The 15,526-nt window shown below is 38.7% G+C and overlaps 1 protein-coding gene across 18 annotated transcripts in view; it reads left to right on the top strand.

The window, feature by feature from the left end:
- The window catches only part of QKI (QKI, KH domain containing RNA binding), a 214,743-nt gene that overhangs the window by 46,820 nt on the left and 152,397 nt on the right, over positions 1-15,526 (top strand). For all 18 annotated transcript variants that reach the window (XR_013540517.1, XR_012085235.2, XR_013540518.1 and 15 more), the window contains exon 2: positions 10,290-10,432. Coding sequence is in view for 14 of the 18 variants with exons in the window: in XM_078383197.1 (XP_078239323.1) it covers positions 10,290-10,432 (143 nt within the window). In the remaining 4 variants the exon portion in view is untranslated. The remainder of the gene's footprint in view (positions 1-10,289; positions 10,433-15,526) is intronic.

The raw sequence follows: 15,526 nt of genomic DNA, 5'->3' as shown, positions 1-15,526 counted from the left end.
AGGTTTAACTAGCTTAACCTTAAATGAGCATTGTTTTTCCTCAGTAGGAAAATCATATGTTATCATAATAGCTCATACATATTTATTTCATAATAGTGAGTGCCTGTACTATAGTAGGGATTAGTCCATGGTGAAGTTTACTACTTTTATAGCAGAGTTATTTTTGATTTTTTTATCTTGAAATATATGACCAGAAAAATAATAATGCACAGATTATTTTTGAGGCAGTTGTGTACATTTAAACTTAAACTATCAGCAACCGTCTACACTCTTTCATATGTCTCTGTGTTCCTGCTAGCTGAAGTATCTTGCTGTCTTCAAGCAGTGATAACTTATTGAGCACTGACAGGTTTGGCTCATGAAATAATTTCCCCATGGTAGAGAATTACTTATTTTATTTACCGTATTTTTCGCTCCATAAGACGCACTCCCCCCAATAGAGGGGGAGAAAGTATGTGCGTCTTATGGAGTAAATACAGGAAAAAAAGGGTTCAGCGACCACCCCCCAGAAGCCTCCCACTGCCATGCTGGGAGGCCTCTGAACTGGCACCAGAGACTGCTTGCTGTTTGGACCTCACCATTCTGCACTGCTAGCTTTCAAGGATCTGCTTCCTGCAACCCACCTGGAAAACCAGCAAGGCCAACAGCAGCTTGGGTGAAAAAACTGCTTGGGTGAAAAGGTGCTCCGTTTGAGTTGAAACCTGCTTGTGTAGAAACGTTCATGCTTGCCTTAAAAATCTGCTTGTTTTTAAAAGCTGCTTGGGTGAAAAGGTGCTCCATTTGAGTTGAAACCTGCTTGCCTGGGAAGGGTTTCAGACCAGCGCGGATCAGCTGTTAGGTGGGGAGAGGGGAGGGGGCAGGAGCGGAGAAGAACACAAAATGGCTGCCGGCTGCCTGCTGGCTTTTAGCTGTTTGGGGCTCTTTTTTGACTGCTCTGGGGTCTACCAAGGCACTGTGAAGAGCTGGGCTCAGTCTACAGTACCTGGTAAGTTACTTTCTTTTAATTTTTTAAAAGTTTCTGACCTTTCCCCCCCCATAAGAATACATTAATTAATTTTCAATGCATTCTTATGAGAAATTTGGATTCGACTTGCAAACTTTTCAACTAGTTCTGGGCATCTAATAGAGAATGTATTTCCAAAGGGTGTTGCAGCAAGGAAACTAACTGTGCCTTGTGACTTCTAACTGGATTACAGTACCTGCTTCCTGATTTCAGCTACTATAGTTTGTATTCAGTTTTTTTTGGCTCGTCAAGAACATTATTCATGGCTGTTGTGCCTTGCATGCTATAAATGTTCAATTATGTCAGAAACTCGAGATTTGGTCTTATGCTGAGCATGTGCTACTGCTGGTGAATGGGTTAAGCTTTGTGTTGCTGTTCTTTTGCATAACCTAAAGACTAAATAAGGAAAACCAGCTGTTAAATAGTTTAATTCCACTATTTATCCTCCACACAACTAAAAGGGACCTCTAAATGCAGTGCCAAATCAGACAAACCATTTCTAACTTAATATAGGCTTGAGCTGTAGATGGGGAGAGTTGCACAACAATCTCATCTGTCATTGAGACATTTCTATAAGCATGGGGAGGAGGTGGATGAAAGGAAATGTAAAATATAGGTAGCGTGGTATAGGTCTTATCACTGGCTGATAATGGTCTGTATGTACTTGAATTAAATTTATGGTACATAAACTATAGTACACAAAGCTTTTAAGTCTCCATTTGTTAATGACAGTGGTAATGGTTCTTAATGCCACTGTTGACTGCTGTTCACTTTACATGGTTCAAATGTTATTCTATTATAGTTTATTAAATATTTTATTACACTATTTGGTTCAGAATATATTTTCCCTGTTTTCCTCCTCTAAAAATTATGTGCATCTTAAGGTCCGGTGCGTCTTATGGAGCAAAAAATACGGTAATTCAGTTTTCACCCCACTCACCTAGGGCCAGGCCACTACTCTGGGCAGCTTCCAATAACAGCACCAACAACATAAACTAAAATTCAATAATAAACAACATACTGTACATTGAACAAGAGAGCAAATAAGGAAGATCTTATTTAGCAAATTGCTTCTCAATCTGTTAAATACCTTATTTAGTTGTTGGTGCAGGTTTTAAAATGGACCTTTCTTAGAATCTTGTTACACGTTTCACAGAGCCAGAAGCACATTTTGTTAAGCATTGTGTGTTTGACATAGGTTGTGTTCTAATCTATATGTTCTTCATAGTGGTCTCTGTGAATGCACACAAATGGGTTATCCTGCGCCCATTTGTGTGAATTCACAGAGTACCACTAGAAGAACCAAAGTTACAAGTAAGTAACCTAACTTTTTGCTTTCAGCTGTACAACTTAATAGAACATATTTTTTGTAACTGAAGACTGGGAACATTTCATATCTATCTACAAGACTAAGGCAGAATTGCTGTTAAAACTGACTTAAAGTTATGATGATTCAAGGTTTATAATTTTAATGTCACAGGAACAGAACCAGAATTTCCCTAAAGTTTTGATAGTTAAAGGTAAAGGTTCCATTTGACATTTAGTCCAGCCGTGTCTGACTCTAGGGGGTGGTTTTCATTCCCGTTTCCAAGCCGTAGAGCCAGCGTTTGTCCAAAGGCAGTTTCTGTGGTCACGTGGCCAGTGTGACTAGACACGGAATGCTGTTATCTTTCCACCGAGGTGGTACCTATTCATCTACTTGCATTTGCATGCTTTCGAACCGCTAGGTTGGCAGGAGCTGGGACAAGTGATGGGAACTCACTCCGTTGCATGGATTCGATCTTACGACTGCTGGTCTTCTGACCCTACAGCACAGAGGCTTCTGTGGTTTAACTCACAGCGCCACCACATCCCTTTTTTGATTAAGTTTTGATGCCGTTAAATAAATATATGTCTGTTTGCAGAACCTATGCCATATAAGGCTGAAGATGTCATCACTTGCAGCCATTTTTCATAAGTTAAAGAGTTCAAATCTTCCTCTGAAGTTTCTGAGACTCCCTTGGGATTTCACCTATCCAGAGGAAGCCCTCCGGGGCTATGGGATTGAAGGGAGTTTTTAATTTTTGAAAATTGCAACCACTGTGGAACACTAGTCCCATCTTGCTGCTCCAAATTTGCTCCCTAGGAAGAAAGAGATCCCAGAGGAGCCTTAGGATCTTTGAGTGGGATAAGATTGGTGGTCATTAAAATATGAAAAGCACCCAGGACTGATATCATCCGCCTAATGCGATGTAAGTTATGTGAACAGGGTTTTAACCATCATATTGCTGTCCCTGGCCTGCAACCACCCCCCCGCCCCCAGAGCCCCCCTTGTGCCGCTTTCAGAAGCTTCCAGGGGCTTTTTCAGCAGTGAAAATGCACCTCTGAAAGCCCTGCTTTGCCGCGGGGGGCAGGCCTGCCCCTGCCACACCCCCACCAACCCCCACCCCGGCAATGCGCTGCTTTCAGAGGCTTCCCCAGTGCATTTCCACTGCCTATTTACCTGCTGGGCAAGCTTCTAAGAGCAGCGTGGATCAACTGTAAGGCGGGGAGGGGGAGGGGCTGGAGCGGAGAAGATGGCTCCCGGCTCTTTTCTGGGATGATCGCTTCCCGCCCTCATCGCAAACGCCCCGTTTTCGCACAGCTGATGGGGGGGCCTTTGCTAAGATCCCTGGCCCAGCCGATCAGCTGTGCAAAACGGGGGCGTTTGCGATGATGGGGGGGGAAGCCATCATCACAAAGTGATTTTCCCCTATAGGGAACATCGCAATGCGATTGCTTTTGCGATAGCAAAATCCACATCGCTATGCGGATTCGTCGTTAAACAGAGCACCCGTTAAGCGAGGCACCACTGTATTTATATAAGAGCTATTTGCTCTGGCAAAGCTTGCCATTTGTGCTTGTATAGTTGCTGAACTGACCATTTCTAACTAGAGGGGCCCATCACCACAGCAGGGAATCAGATGCAATGGGAAGTTTTCTTTGAGATAAGTTTACATGTCCGTGTACATTTCAAGAATTAATCTTCTAAATTCTGTCCTTAAACAAAGTGGATAAAATCAAATATTCTTTAAATATTTTCCAAATGCTGACTTGTGCTTCACCCATCCCATTTTATCCCTCAATGAAGGTTGTTGAATCTTGAAGCTAAGCTTTTTAGAGATCGTGGGAAGATGGGGAAGAAAATTCCTAGTATCGGGTTTGTTGCCTTTGCAGTACATTGGATTCAAGCTCATGTGTTCCCAATTCAGTGTAAATCTCCATTGCAGTCTTTACAGGACAGTGTCACATGGATGATTTATAGCAAGAGAAATATTTTTCAGGTCTTCTGTGGTGAATCTTGGGAAAATGTGGAAAGGGACATAGTCCAGGAAGATTGTTGAAAGAACTTTGAGATTCGGGCTTCAAAATAAACATAGATCTCACCACACTTTCATGTATTCCCAGAATCCCATTTTTTCCATGAAGTAAATCTGGAAGATGTATCTGTACAATAACTCTTTTGTTGTATACCTATACTGACCAAGATAAAATAAAGAGAAGGTGTGAATGGTATATTGTAGATCTATACAGAAGAAATGCAGGGATAACAAATCACTTTTTAAAATGCTGAAAAAGGAGAAGTCCATCAGAAGTTGACAGAAGTTGACAGTGAGACTTGGCTTTTTTGCTTCCTGGTGCAGAGACCTAGGCATAGATTTAAATTTCATGGAAATGTTGTGGGGGCCCTTAGAGTAAAGAACTTGCAGCTATGTGAGGCCAGTTTTACAGCATAAAACTAACAAAATGGAGGCTATGAAAGTTGCCAAATAGTTATATTGTCAGTCTATAGTTGAACAATTTAGTAATTACTGTAAATTGTATCCATAAAGTGTCTAAAATCCTGTTGCACAGTTAGGCAAATAGCGTGACTTTTAGAGATGAATTGCTGTAAGTTAAGAAATCTCTGTAGCTCTTAATCTGTTGCAAGCGGAGTTGTGCAACTTGGTGTGCAATAAATAATATCTGTGGAGTTTTTTTTTTACTTCTGGCAGTTTGTTTCCAAAGGTTGTGCTGTTTGCGTAACTGCGACAGGATTTCAGCTAGTAAGTCTGTTGTAAGGGAAAACAAAATGACAAGTTTTAAAAAAATGAGTAGAAAGCATATTCAGATTAAAATCGATAAATGATGAAAGTATCAGAATTGTACCTCTTATTTAAATGACATAAGTAAAGGTACCCATCTTCAATTTGTGCACACTCTGGGTGTGAGGAATCACTATTTTTGTTTTTTGTTTGTTTTTAAAATATTGGTATCCCATATTTCCTCCTAGGAGCTGATATTGATCCAGCTGTTAGTGTCCATACAGCCACATGAAGTGTAGATCTTGTTGAGTGGCTGGCCGGCCCATGGTTATTTGAAGAACTTCACAGCTGTGGCAGGATTTGATTTCAATCTCATTGGTCAAAGTTTGTGATTTGAGTAACTACATCAGACTTATTCTTGGAGAAGGAAGTCCTTAAATCATGACAATTAAAAAAAAATTAAGGTTCTATTTAATATTGTTTCACACTGAAGTGTATAGTGATTAAACTTGAATATTTGTTGTGTCAGGTTTCAGTGGATGAGTGGCTGCTTTGCTAACTATGTGCAGTATTATTCAGGTCAAGAGGATTTTATAGTCATCTTACTGTTAGGAATGACATTAATAACAATGGCCCAAAACTTATGAAGCTCAAAGGGTAGCAGAGCTGTGCAAGCCTGTGATTTGGAATACAGCTCCTGGAATTCCCCAAGTGACATGGTGAGAAGTTATAGTCTACCCCCCAAAAAACCCAAATGAACCTCACCATAATAATCTGCATAGCTTTAGAGTATACAGATGTATGCAAGAAGAACAGCTTAGTTGTATATCTGGAGTACATCATAGTTTCCTTAAAGTATGTGAAAATTATTTCTGCAGTAGTGGATAGATCTCTGATGAAAGCATGATGTGTATCTCTGTAGAGTTGTTCCTATAGCTTTTTAAGACACTCCTTCATTAGGTTTCAGCCTTCCAAAACTGCACAGTTGATAACGATGCAAAGAAGTGAAGCTGGGTGGGTGCTGTACCATAACAATGCAGGATGATTGCATTTTATATTGTTTCCAAAGCTTAGTGTGGGAAGCCAGCCAGCAGGTAGTATTTCTGACTGAGTATCTCCAAAAGAATTCTGAATACAACTTTTCAGCTATTATCACATAGAAACAAAGAGAACTATTGCAATAATCAGTTGAAATAGATAGAGAAAAGCAAAAGGAAAAAAGTGCTGTTTTCCAGGAAGTCCAATAAATAAAATGGAAGTTTAAACCTAGATCAGGCATACTGAAAGATGAACAGGGGAATTATACTCTCTCACCAAGTTAAAATAAAGAGAAGTAGAAACAGTATACTGAACAGAAGAAATGCAAGGGTGGCAGAATATTTTGCATAATAATCATGTGATGAAGAGTCTGCAGTTCTAAAAAGTGAAGTGAAAGCTATTCTGAAATCACTATGAAGAAATAAATTGCTTGGGGTAGATAGGATACCGATAGAACTCTTTTAAGCCAAAGAGACTGAATCTGTCAAAATCCTAAGAATATGCAAACAGATATGGAAAACAAAACAATGGTGACCAGATTTGAAATATTCAGTACACATTCTGCTGTGCAAGAAAGGAGACACCAAAGAGTACAATAACCATAGAACCATTTCATTAATCTTTCATGCAAGCAAAATGATGCTCAGAGTCTTTTACTCTATATGAAGTGATGAGTGCCCTATGTTCAGGCTGGATTCTAAAAATGAAGAGGCACTGTATTTGCTGGCTACCTGAGCACACCGAAGCATTTCACTAGATGATCTGTTGGTTATAGACTGCAGCAATACCTTTGATTTTGTGGATGGTGAGAAGCTGTGGGTGTGCCTCAGTATTTGATTGGCCTGATGAGTAACTTATATTGTGGACGTGAAGCTACTGGTAGAATTGTATATGGAGAAACAGAATGGTTTCTCATTGGCAGAGGGTGTATTTCAGTTTCCTGTCTGTTCAATCCATGTAATGGACATATCATACAGAAAGCCAGAGTAGATTTAGATGAAGTATTTAGATGAAGTAGGTATTAAAATTGGTGGAAGAAACATCAGTAATTTAAGATATGCAAACGACACCATCTTCCTGGGAATGGCTTGAAATTGCACCTGATAAAAGTAGAAAAGAAGAAAGTTGAAAATCAGGGCTGCAATTGAGTATTGAAAACATAAAAATTATGACTACAGAAACACTATATAATGTTAATGTTGGTGGTGAGAAAACTGCGATTTTTTTATAGTTTGATTCAGTCATCAAATAAAAAACATTGCAGCCAAGAAATCAGAAGAAGACAGACTTGAGAGGACAGCTATAAAGGAACTAGAAAAAATTGTCATGTGTAATTAAGTTTCACTGGAGACCAAATTCTTCAACAAGAGTGTATTTCTACTTACTGTGTATGGATTTGAAGGCTGGACAGTAAAGAAGGCTGACTGTAAATCCAAAATATGATGCCCAAGGAGAGCTTTATGGACTGCCAGAAAGACAAACAGTTGGTCTTGATCAAATGAGGCCTAAACTCTATATAGGCAAAAATGTTAAAACAGGTTTTGTACTTTGGACTCGAAATGAAGGCAGGACGTGCTGGACAAGACCATAATGCTAGGAAAAATTGAAGGCAGCAGAAAAAGAAGAATGCCAAACATGAGGTAGATTGACTCCATATAGCAAGCAACAGGCTTGAGTTTGCAAACACGGAGCAGGGCCCTTAATGATAGGATATTTTGGAGGGCACTCATTCATTGTGTCACTGTAAGTCAGACACAATTGGGCAGCTCATAAAAAACAGCATAGATGGAAGACAGGGCTGCTTGATAAACCGAAAAGAAATAATTCACACAGCAGAATTAATGCATATGCATAATTTAAACTTATTAAGTCATAATAAGCTTAATGCTATCCTGCATGGTTCTCAGAGTTCCTTTTATTTTGGATGTGACAGGGTGGATTTGATTTGACTCATTTAAATTTCAAAAATTGGATTTTTAAAACAATTTAAATAAAATTATTTATTAAATTCAAATTGTGATATAAATGAATTTGATTTTATATGGGCAGTTTTAAGAGAGATTCCATTGGTCTGAAGTATATATTTGCTTGAAAACACTCTTAATCTTAATGTCAGGTTTATTGCAGGAGATGCAGCACTCTTTTGGAGATCTTATCATAAAGCAGATGGAAGACCTGATGTGAATTATCTAGTTCAGAAGCTCTAGAAACCATTTCAGTTACTGTGCGGGCAACAGGTTTCTGCTGTGTTCCTATTTTATCATTAGATGTCTGCAGTTGGGAATCTAGTTTGAATACCTTACTTCTCAAGGTCCCCCCCCCTCCCCATGGAGTGTTGCAGGACACTCAGGCTTGTTGCATTAGCTTGGAAACAAGTGAACTGGTTTGTACATGTGCTTTTGTTTATATTCTTGATTGTTACCTGATGAAGGTACGTAGGATTATATTGGCTGTTTTTTAAAAAAACATTAGATTGTACATCAGATGAATTGATCTTCAGTTTTTGCATATTGTTAAATTCTACACCTGGTGGCATATTTGGTGCCAAACCTATGGTTCTTGAACTTGCTTTCATAAATTTGTAGGCGGGTTTTTTGGGGGTATAGTTTTAAATAGATCCTATATGGCCCATATTGAGGCTATTTGTAAGTAAAATTTATGGTAGCCATTACTTAGAGAAGGGGCCACATCTGGCCCACCTTGCCTTCCTAGGCCTAGGAAGAGGAGGGAATGGAACGGGGACCCAAGTGAACTTCATGGCTGAGCACAGGTTTACTCTGGATCCTACTATTTGACTCATTGTACCACACTGGCATTCCTGCATGAGATACCCATAATTCTAGTTTGGAATTGACTTGAAACTAGGAAAAAAGTCCCAGATTGCCTACAAATTGAACAGATAAGGGGATAAAATGCACCCTTGTTTGGCACCTTTGCCAATAGGAAACCAAACCATTATGTCCAGAGGCTTGCGTGCACAGAAATGAAAGGGAAGTCCAGTATTGCACAACACAAAAATGTAACATGGAATGTGAGAAATGTGAATCAAGGGAAACTAGAAACTGAGAAATGGATGCATAAACATTGCAGTGCTTGATGTTAGTGAACTAAAGTGGACTGGAATGGGATATTTTCAGTCAGATAACTACAGAATGTTCTATTCTGGAAATGAAAAAATGAGGAGAAATGAAGTAGCTCTAATACTAAGCAAGATTTAGCACAGGCTATAATGCAAAGTCTGGTCAATTAATATAAATCAAGCTCTGTTAAGAACCCTATCAAGTTAACCACTATCCAAGTCTGTGCTCCAGCTACAGATACTGAAGAAGGTGAAATTGAGAGCTTTTATGCAATCAGCTAAGAGGAAATGGATCACAAACAAAAACGAGACATGCTTATAATCACTTGGGTCCCCTTTCCCTTCTTCGGCACTCAAAAATGTAAAATATATGATGTGGCTCTCATACTGAAAAGTCTGGAAACCCCTGACTTAGAGCAAGGATATGAAAAGATTTAGCCTGTATCCCCATAAGCGAGGAACATGTATAATCCAGTTCATCAAATACTAGAGTGATGGGCTTTGCCCGCCCCTGATTTAGAGAAATTATATTTGCAGCTTTAGTTCCTATTGTACTTAAACTGCTTTGAATCCTTTCTAAAAACAAATTCTTAAAAATAGCATCAGACTTCACAGTTTTCTCTTACACCTGTTATGAAAATTGAATGTCTTCCCATTCAAAGTCTTCCTTAAAGTCTTTTAAGGAAGGATATCATAAACCTTAAGCACTATAATACTAGTTATGCAATGTTGGGAATATAATCAAAGAAACTAGCAGTTCAGTTGCTTTCAATGTTTTGAATGTTCTATAATGGACTTTTTGAACTGCATGAAAAATATTCCATTTAGTTGTAGTTGTATCTTCTTATAACAAAGAGTAATTAACAATATTTATATTTTCCATGCAAGGATGTATTTATACCAATGCATATGTATTTATACCAATGCATATGCATTTTTAAATGTGAAGAAAATATTGTTGAAGTGTAGTTAGCTATAGTTGGTTCAAAAAGCACACCTCATATGGATTAAATTTCTAATTTCATGTTTGAAAAAAGACATGCAGTGTCACAGAAAATAATCATTGTTGTAGACTTTAATGTTTTATATTTACTATAATACACAGTGTACATTTTTCCCCCCACAGAAATTAGCAGAGTACGGAAAGACATGTATAACGACACATTAAATGGTAGTACGGAGAAGAGAAGTGCAGAGTTACCTGATGCTGTGGGACCTATTGTACAGTTACAAGAGAAACTATATGTGCCTGTAAAAGAATATCCAGATGTAAGTACATACTTTTAGTGAATCTATCTTCTGGCTCGTGTGATACAATCTCAGTGTGCCTTCTCATGTGATCTCATTTGTGTAAGTTTTGTGGATCCAAGTATGCTACTAAGAGATAAGGTCTTAATCTTAGAGCAGTCAGCATATTTGCTATTTTGCAGATTTATGAGGAGTATGATCTTGATTCATAATTGATTAAATAAGTTAGGGAAGCATTTAATGGAGCAGATGGCTAGGCGGAAACAAAGTAACAAATGGGAAAAGGGTGGTTGGTGGTGCAGTGTTTAAATTGCAGTACTGCAGCCAAAACTGTTCATGACCCGGATTCAATCTCAGGTAGCTAGCTCAAGGTTGACTCAACCTTCCATCCTTATGAGGTCAGTAAATTGAGTAAGTAGCTCTAGGGGGAGGGGAACAATGTGTAACCTGTGTAATGCTTTAAGAGCTATGGAGTTATAAACATATATAAAAGCAGCATGTTTTTGCTTCTAGGAGTGTAATTCTGTCATTTTTTTCAAGGGGTAAGGACCTTGCTCATACTCAGGGCAAATTTATGGGACAAACAGATAACCTGGCTATTGTAACATGTTTGCCATGTGGTCTCATATAGGGAATCTTAATGCAGCTTTCCTGTGGTTTGCTGCTCAGATACAGATTTCACAAGGCACTTTGGGCTTTTTCCTTCTTTCTGGCCTGTTTAAGGCTGGAGCAACTATACTTCAGAATTTCTGATGTTTTACCTTAAAAATAAAATATCTAAGATTTTGTAGTTGTTTAAAATCAAGTACCCTTGCTTTCATAACTTGCAAGAGTTTGCCTCTGAGAGTTAAACTATTTACATATCTATGCAAGAGTATTTCAGCTTTTCTTATCTAAATACAAATAGCCAATTAATTGATGTCACAGTTTGATTGAGCAACTTGGTTAATAAATTTCATTTTTATATACAGTGCAAATTAATAGAGCACAGTATGAAATATTCTGGTTGCTTAATCATTTGATGCTTTGAGTGAAATATTCAACTTTAAGTCCATGTTTTTGACTTAAGAAATTGAGCTGCCTTTGTATAAAAAGACAGCTAGGACTCGGTTCAGCTCTGACTTCCACTGACATGTCACTTCTCCTAGTGCAAAGGATGTGCTTAACTGGAATATGGGAAGTATGCTCAGGTTTTCAATTTTCCCAGCAGTCTTAACACCTTTGTGTACACAGAATAAGTTATACAATAGGACCCCTGTATCCGCTGCAGATGCTGAAAACCACAGATAATAGCAAACTATATACATAGTATGGTCTCTGGCTCCTTGTAGTGGCCAGTTCTAGCAACTGCATTGTGGAAATATATATTTCTGGGTACAGTATTTTTATAAACATTTAAAATATTTTCAGACAACAGATAAGTGAAACCACAGACACTTGTCCCATGGATACAGGAGTCCTATATTATTGTGAGCTTGTAATATATATTTTTAGTATACTCACTAGAAAGGTCAAATAATTGTGGGTTAAATAATTTAACAAAAGTGGCCCAGTACAATAACTAAGAATCCCCCTCCTCCAATCTATTATCCCCCTGCCATGATGCTTTTGAAGATCGTTCTTCTTTTCACCATATTATCATGACATTTACCTTCTGAGTTGAGAGGCAGAGAACAACTGGTCCAGTGTCACTTAGCGAACTTCATGGCTGAGCACAGGTTTGCTCTGGATCCTACTACTGTATTTGACTCACTGTACCACACTGGTATTCCTGCATGGGATACCCATAATTCTAATTTGGAATTAACTTGAAACTAGAAAAATGTCCCAGATTGCCTACAAATTGAACCGATAAGGGGATAAAATGCACCCTTATCTGACACCTTTGCCAATAGGAAAACAAACCATTGTGTCCAGAGGCTCGCGTGCACAGAAGTGAAAGGGAAGCTCTAATACTGGGGCAAGATTTAGCATAGGCTATAATGCAAAGTCTGGTCAATTAATAGGTTTTTCTGTGAAAAACCCTATCAAGTTAACCACCATCCAAGTCTGTGCTCCAGAAACAAATGCTGAAGAAGGTGAAATTGAGAGCTTTTATGCAATCAGCTAAGAGGAAATTGATCACAAACAAAAATGAGACATGCTTACGTATACTCACAGGCTACTGGAAAGCAAAAGTAGGGAAGCAAGCAGAACCAAATGTTGGAAAATTTGGCTTAGGGGACAGAAATGAAGCAGGAGAATGAGCTGTACAAGTTCTGCAAAGCCATCAATCTGTTTATTACATATACATGCTTCAAGCAGCTGATCAGATAGTTGGACATGTGGGCATCAGCAAATGGTCAATATAGATATCAAATAGACTATGTAATTGGAAGCAGGAGATAGAGAAGCCATATTCTCTCTGCCGAAACAAAACCAGGATCTCTTCCAGAAAATCCAAGAAATCAAATGGGAAATTTCAGCCTAGGTTAGGAATGCTGAATGACCAAGAAGGAAACACATTTATCTGACCGTGAAAAAAGAAAGAAAAGAAAGAAACAGTATATTGAAGACGTATACGGAAGAGGTAAGAGGATGACAGATTCATTTGAAGATAAATCCTATGACGAACTTCTAGAAAGCAAAGTGAGCGCTGCTCTGAAAATACTAGGAAGTAAATATACCAACAAATATGAGAAACAAAACAGTGGCCCACAATATAAATTCCAGGTCCTAAGAAAGATGCCAAGGACTACATAACTATAAGACTATTGCTTTAGTTTCCTATGAAACAAAGTGAAGCTCAAGATGTTGCAACAAAGCAAGAAATTCCTGCTGTTCAAGCTGGATTCTGGAAAGGAAAGGGCACTAAAGATCATATTGCAAATATTTGCAGGCTATTAGAGTGCATCAAAGAATTTCTGAAAATCAGTCTAGCTTCATAGACTACAGCAAAGAGATAGATCATTGATTTAGGTAGATGGCCATGGAGCCAGAGGATTGGAGTTTGATTCCCCACTGTGCCTCCCTGACAGGGGCTGGACTCAATGATCCCTTCTAGTTCTCCTAGAAGTTCTAAGATCCTCCTCCTCCTCCTCATCATCATCAAAGGGTTTGGCTGTGTAGATCGTGAGAAACTGGGTTGTTCTGAAGAAATGTACAGACCTGGCTTCTCCTCATGCATAATCTGTATTATGGAGGAAAAGGTACCATTAGGACAAAATATGAAGAGGCAGAATGGTTTCCTATTCTTGGAGGCCTTGCTTTTTACTGATGAAAATACTTGGTTAAAAAAAATCAAAAAGCCACATCTCCCATTTGTATTCAGTATTCTTCTCAATCTGTAACTCTTTTTGTATGAGCACTTATATTCATCATGGCTTTTCTCTACAATTTTCCTCGTTTAAAAACTACTTTTTTCCCATCCTTAAGAGATAAAATTTCCTGAAATTTTAAGCCATTTCTTTCCTGTTCGTGTGTGTGTGTGTGTTTTTTTTTTATTTAGAAAGAAGAATTGAAACTATACTAGCTGGCATATTAGTGAAAGTTAAAAACATAGGCACCTTGTCTTTTATGAGCAAATATGAATATATTCCATAGTAAATTGCTGCTAATTATTACTCCTTATGTGCCTAAAGCACATCTACTTTTTCTTACAAATATTGGAAGGAGTTACTGAAAAGCCTCCTTCCAGTTCTTTAAAAAAAAAGAATTTTAAATAATTTTGAAGGTTGTGTGTGTGGGGAGCTAAAAATAGAACAACTGATCCTTGACCAGCTCAAAGGGTCACTGATGGAAGTCATTCAGACTTTTTGTTCTAAAACTGGTATGGTTATATTTTGGGCCACTGAGGGGGCTGCATGTGGCTTTTGCACTGCATGTTGCATACTTGTGTTTCAGCAGTTGGTAGAGATGCAACTATTTAGCAGTAGAGATGGGCACGAGTAGAGATGGGTTTAGATTTTGTGTTTTTATGTAAGTATTTCTCTCCCATTCTATAGCAGAAGATCTCCATCTGGTCTACTGACAGTTGACAAAAAACAGTTTAAAACCAAAAGTCAGATTTTAACTTGGGTTAAAGACAGGGCCAGCTCAATGCTATGTTTGTCTTCCTATTAGCTTCATGGCTTGTGGAAAGTCTTCAGTAGTTTTTTGGAGAGAATCTGCACTTTATTGAGTTAGTCACATTTTCAGAATCTTGCTTTTAGTATCAAGCCACACTTGTTCATAAACTTTTGTGTCACCATTGCTCAGAAGCAAGTAAGAAATATTGGACCGCTTTAAATCTTAATGTTAAATGCAAACAGACTATGCCATAAAGAATGGAGAGTTAGCTAATTATCAACCCTGAAGACAAGTACTTGGGCACTAAGTAACAATTATGAACTAATCACAGAAATATATGAATAGGCATATATTTCTTCTTTTGCATATGTCAGATATCCCCCTTTCTTTCTGGATCACAGTAAACTTAGTTTGCAAAATTCTGATGGCATGACAGTGTTTTTTTGCACTACAGTGCAATTGTGGTTTTGCTGTAAGGTCTGTACTTGGCCCAAGTCATGTCTAGCTTTTTGTGTGTGTCTTGTATTTATTACTAAGTCAATTTTGAATTGTGACAACAGTAGGATTTCCAAGGTTTATGGGATAATTAAGGAGTGGTTCTTTATCGTGGTCTTCTGTGAATACACATATAAAGGGTTAAGTCAGCGCCAGCGTCGATCCCCTTCAGAACTTTCTAGAGCTCTGCAAAGGAAACATAGTTTAACATTACCTACACTGCGCATGCTCTGCCCGCCCAAGCCCCAGTTCCATTTCTCCGCCGTGCGAAGTGGTTCCTCTTTGGCTTAGCTCTGCTATTTCCGCTTTTCCAATGGTAATTCAATCATATTCCTTCTGGTTTTTGATCTTGGCGTTCTACGGACATTGATTACTGCTTGCGGACTTGGTTTGGTATTTTTCTTCCCTCCCTGCTTTGCCTTTGGTGAGCGTCCCGTTTTCCTGCCCTTTTTACCGGCTCTCTCCTGGTCCCTGCGGTCCCTGCCTAAGCCCCCCCACCTTCCGGACCCTTTAGCTGGTGTGTCGTCTGCTCAGGCAAGATCCCCTATCACGACGGGCACGACACTTGCCTTT

Source organism: Pogona vitticeps, chromosome 1 (genome assembly GCF_051106095.1).
Source record: "Pogona vitticeps strain Pit_001003342236 chromosome 1, PviZW2.1, whole genome shotgun sequence".
Lineage (NCBI taxonomy): Eukaryota > Metazoa > Chordata > Lepidosauria > Squamata > Agamidae > Pogona > Pogona vitticeps.
Note: the sequence above shows the minus strand (reverse complement) of the source record. Positions and strands in the feature narration are given on the sequence as shown.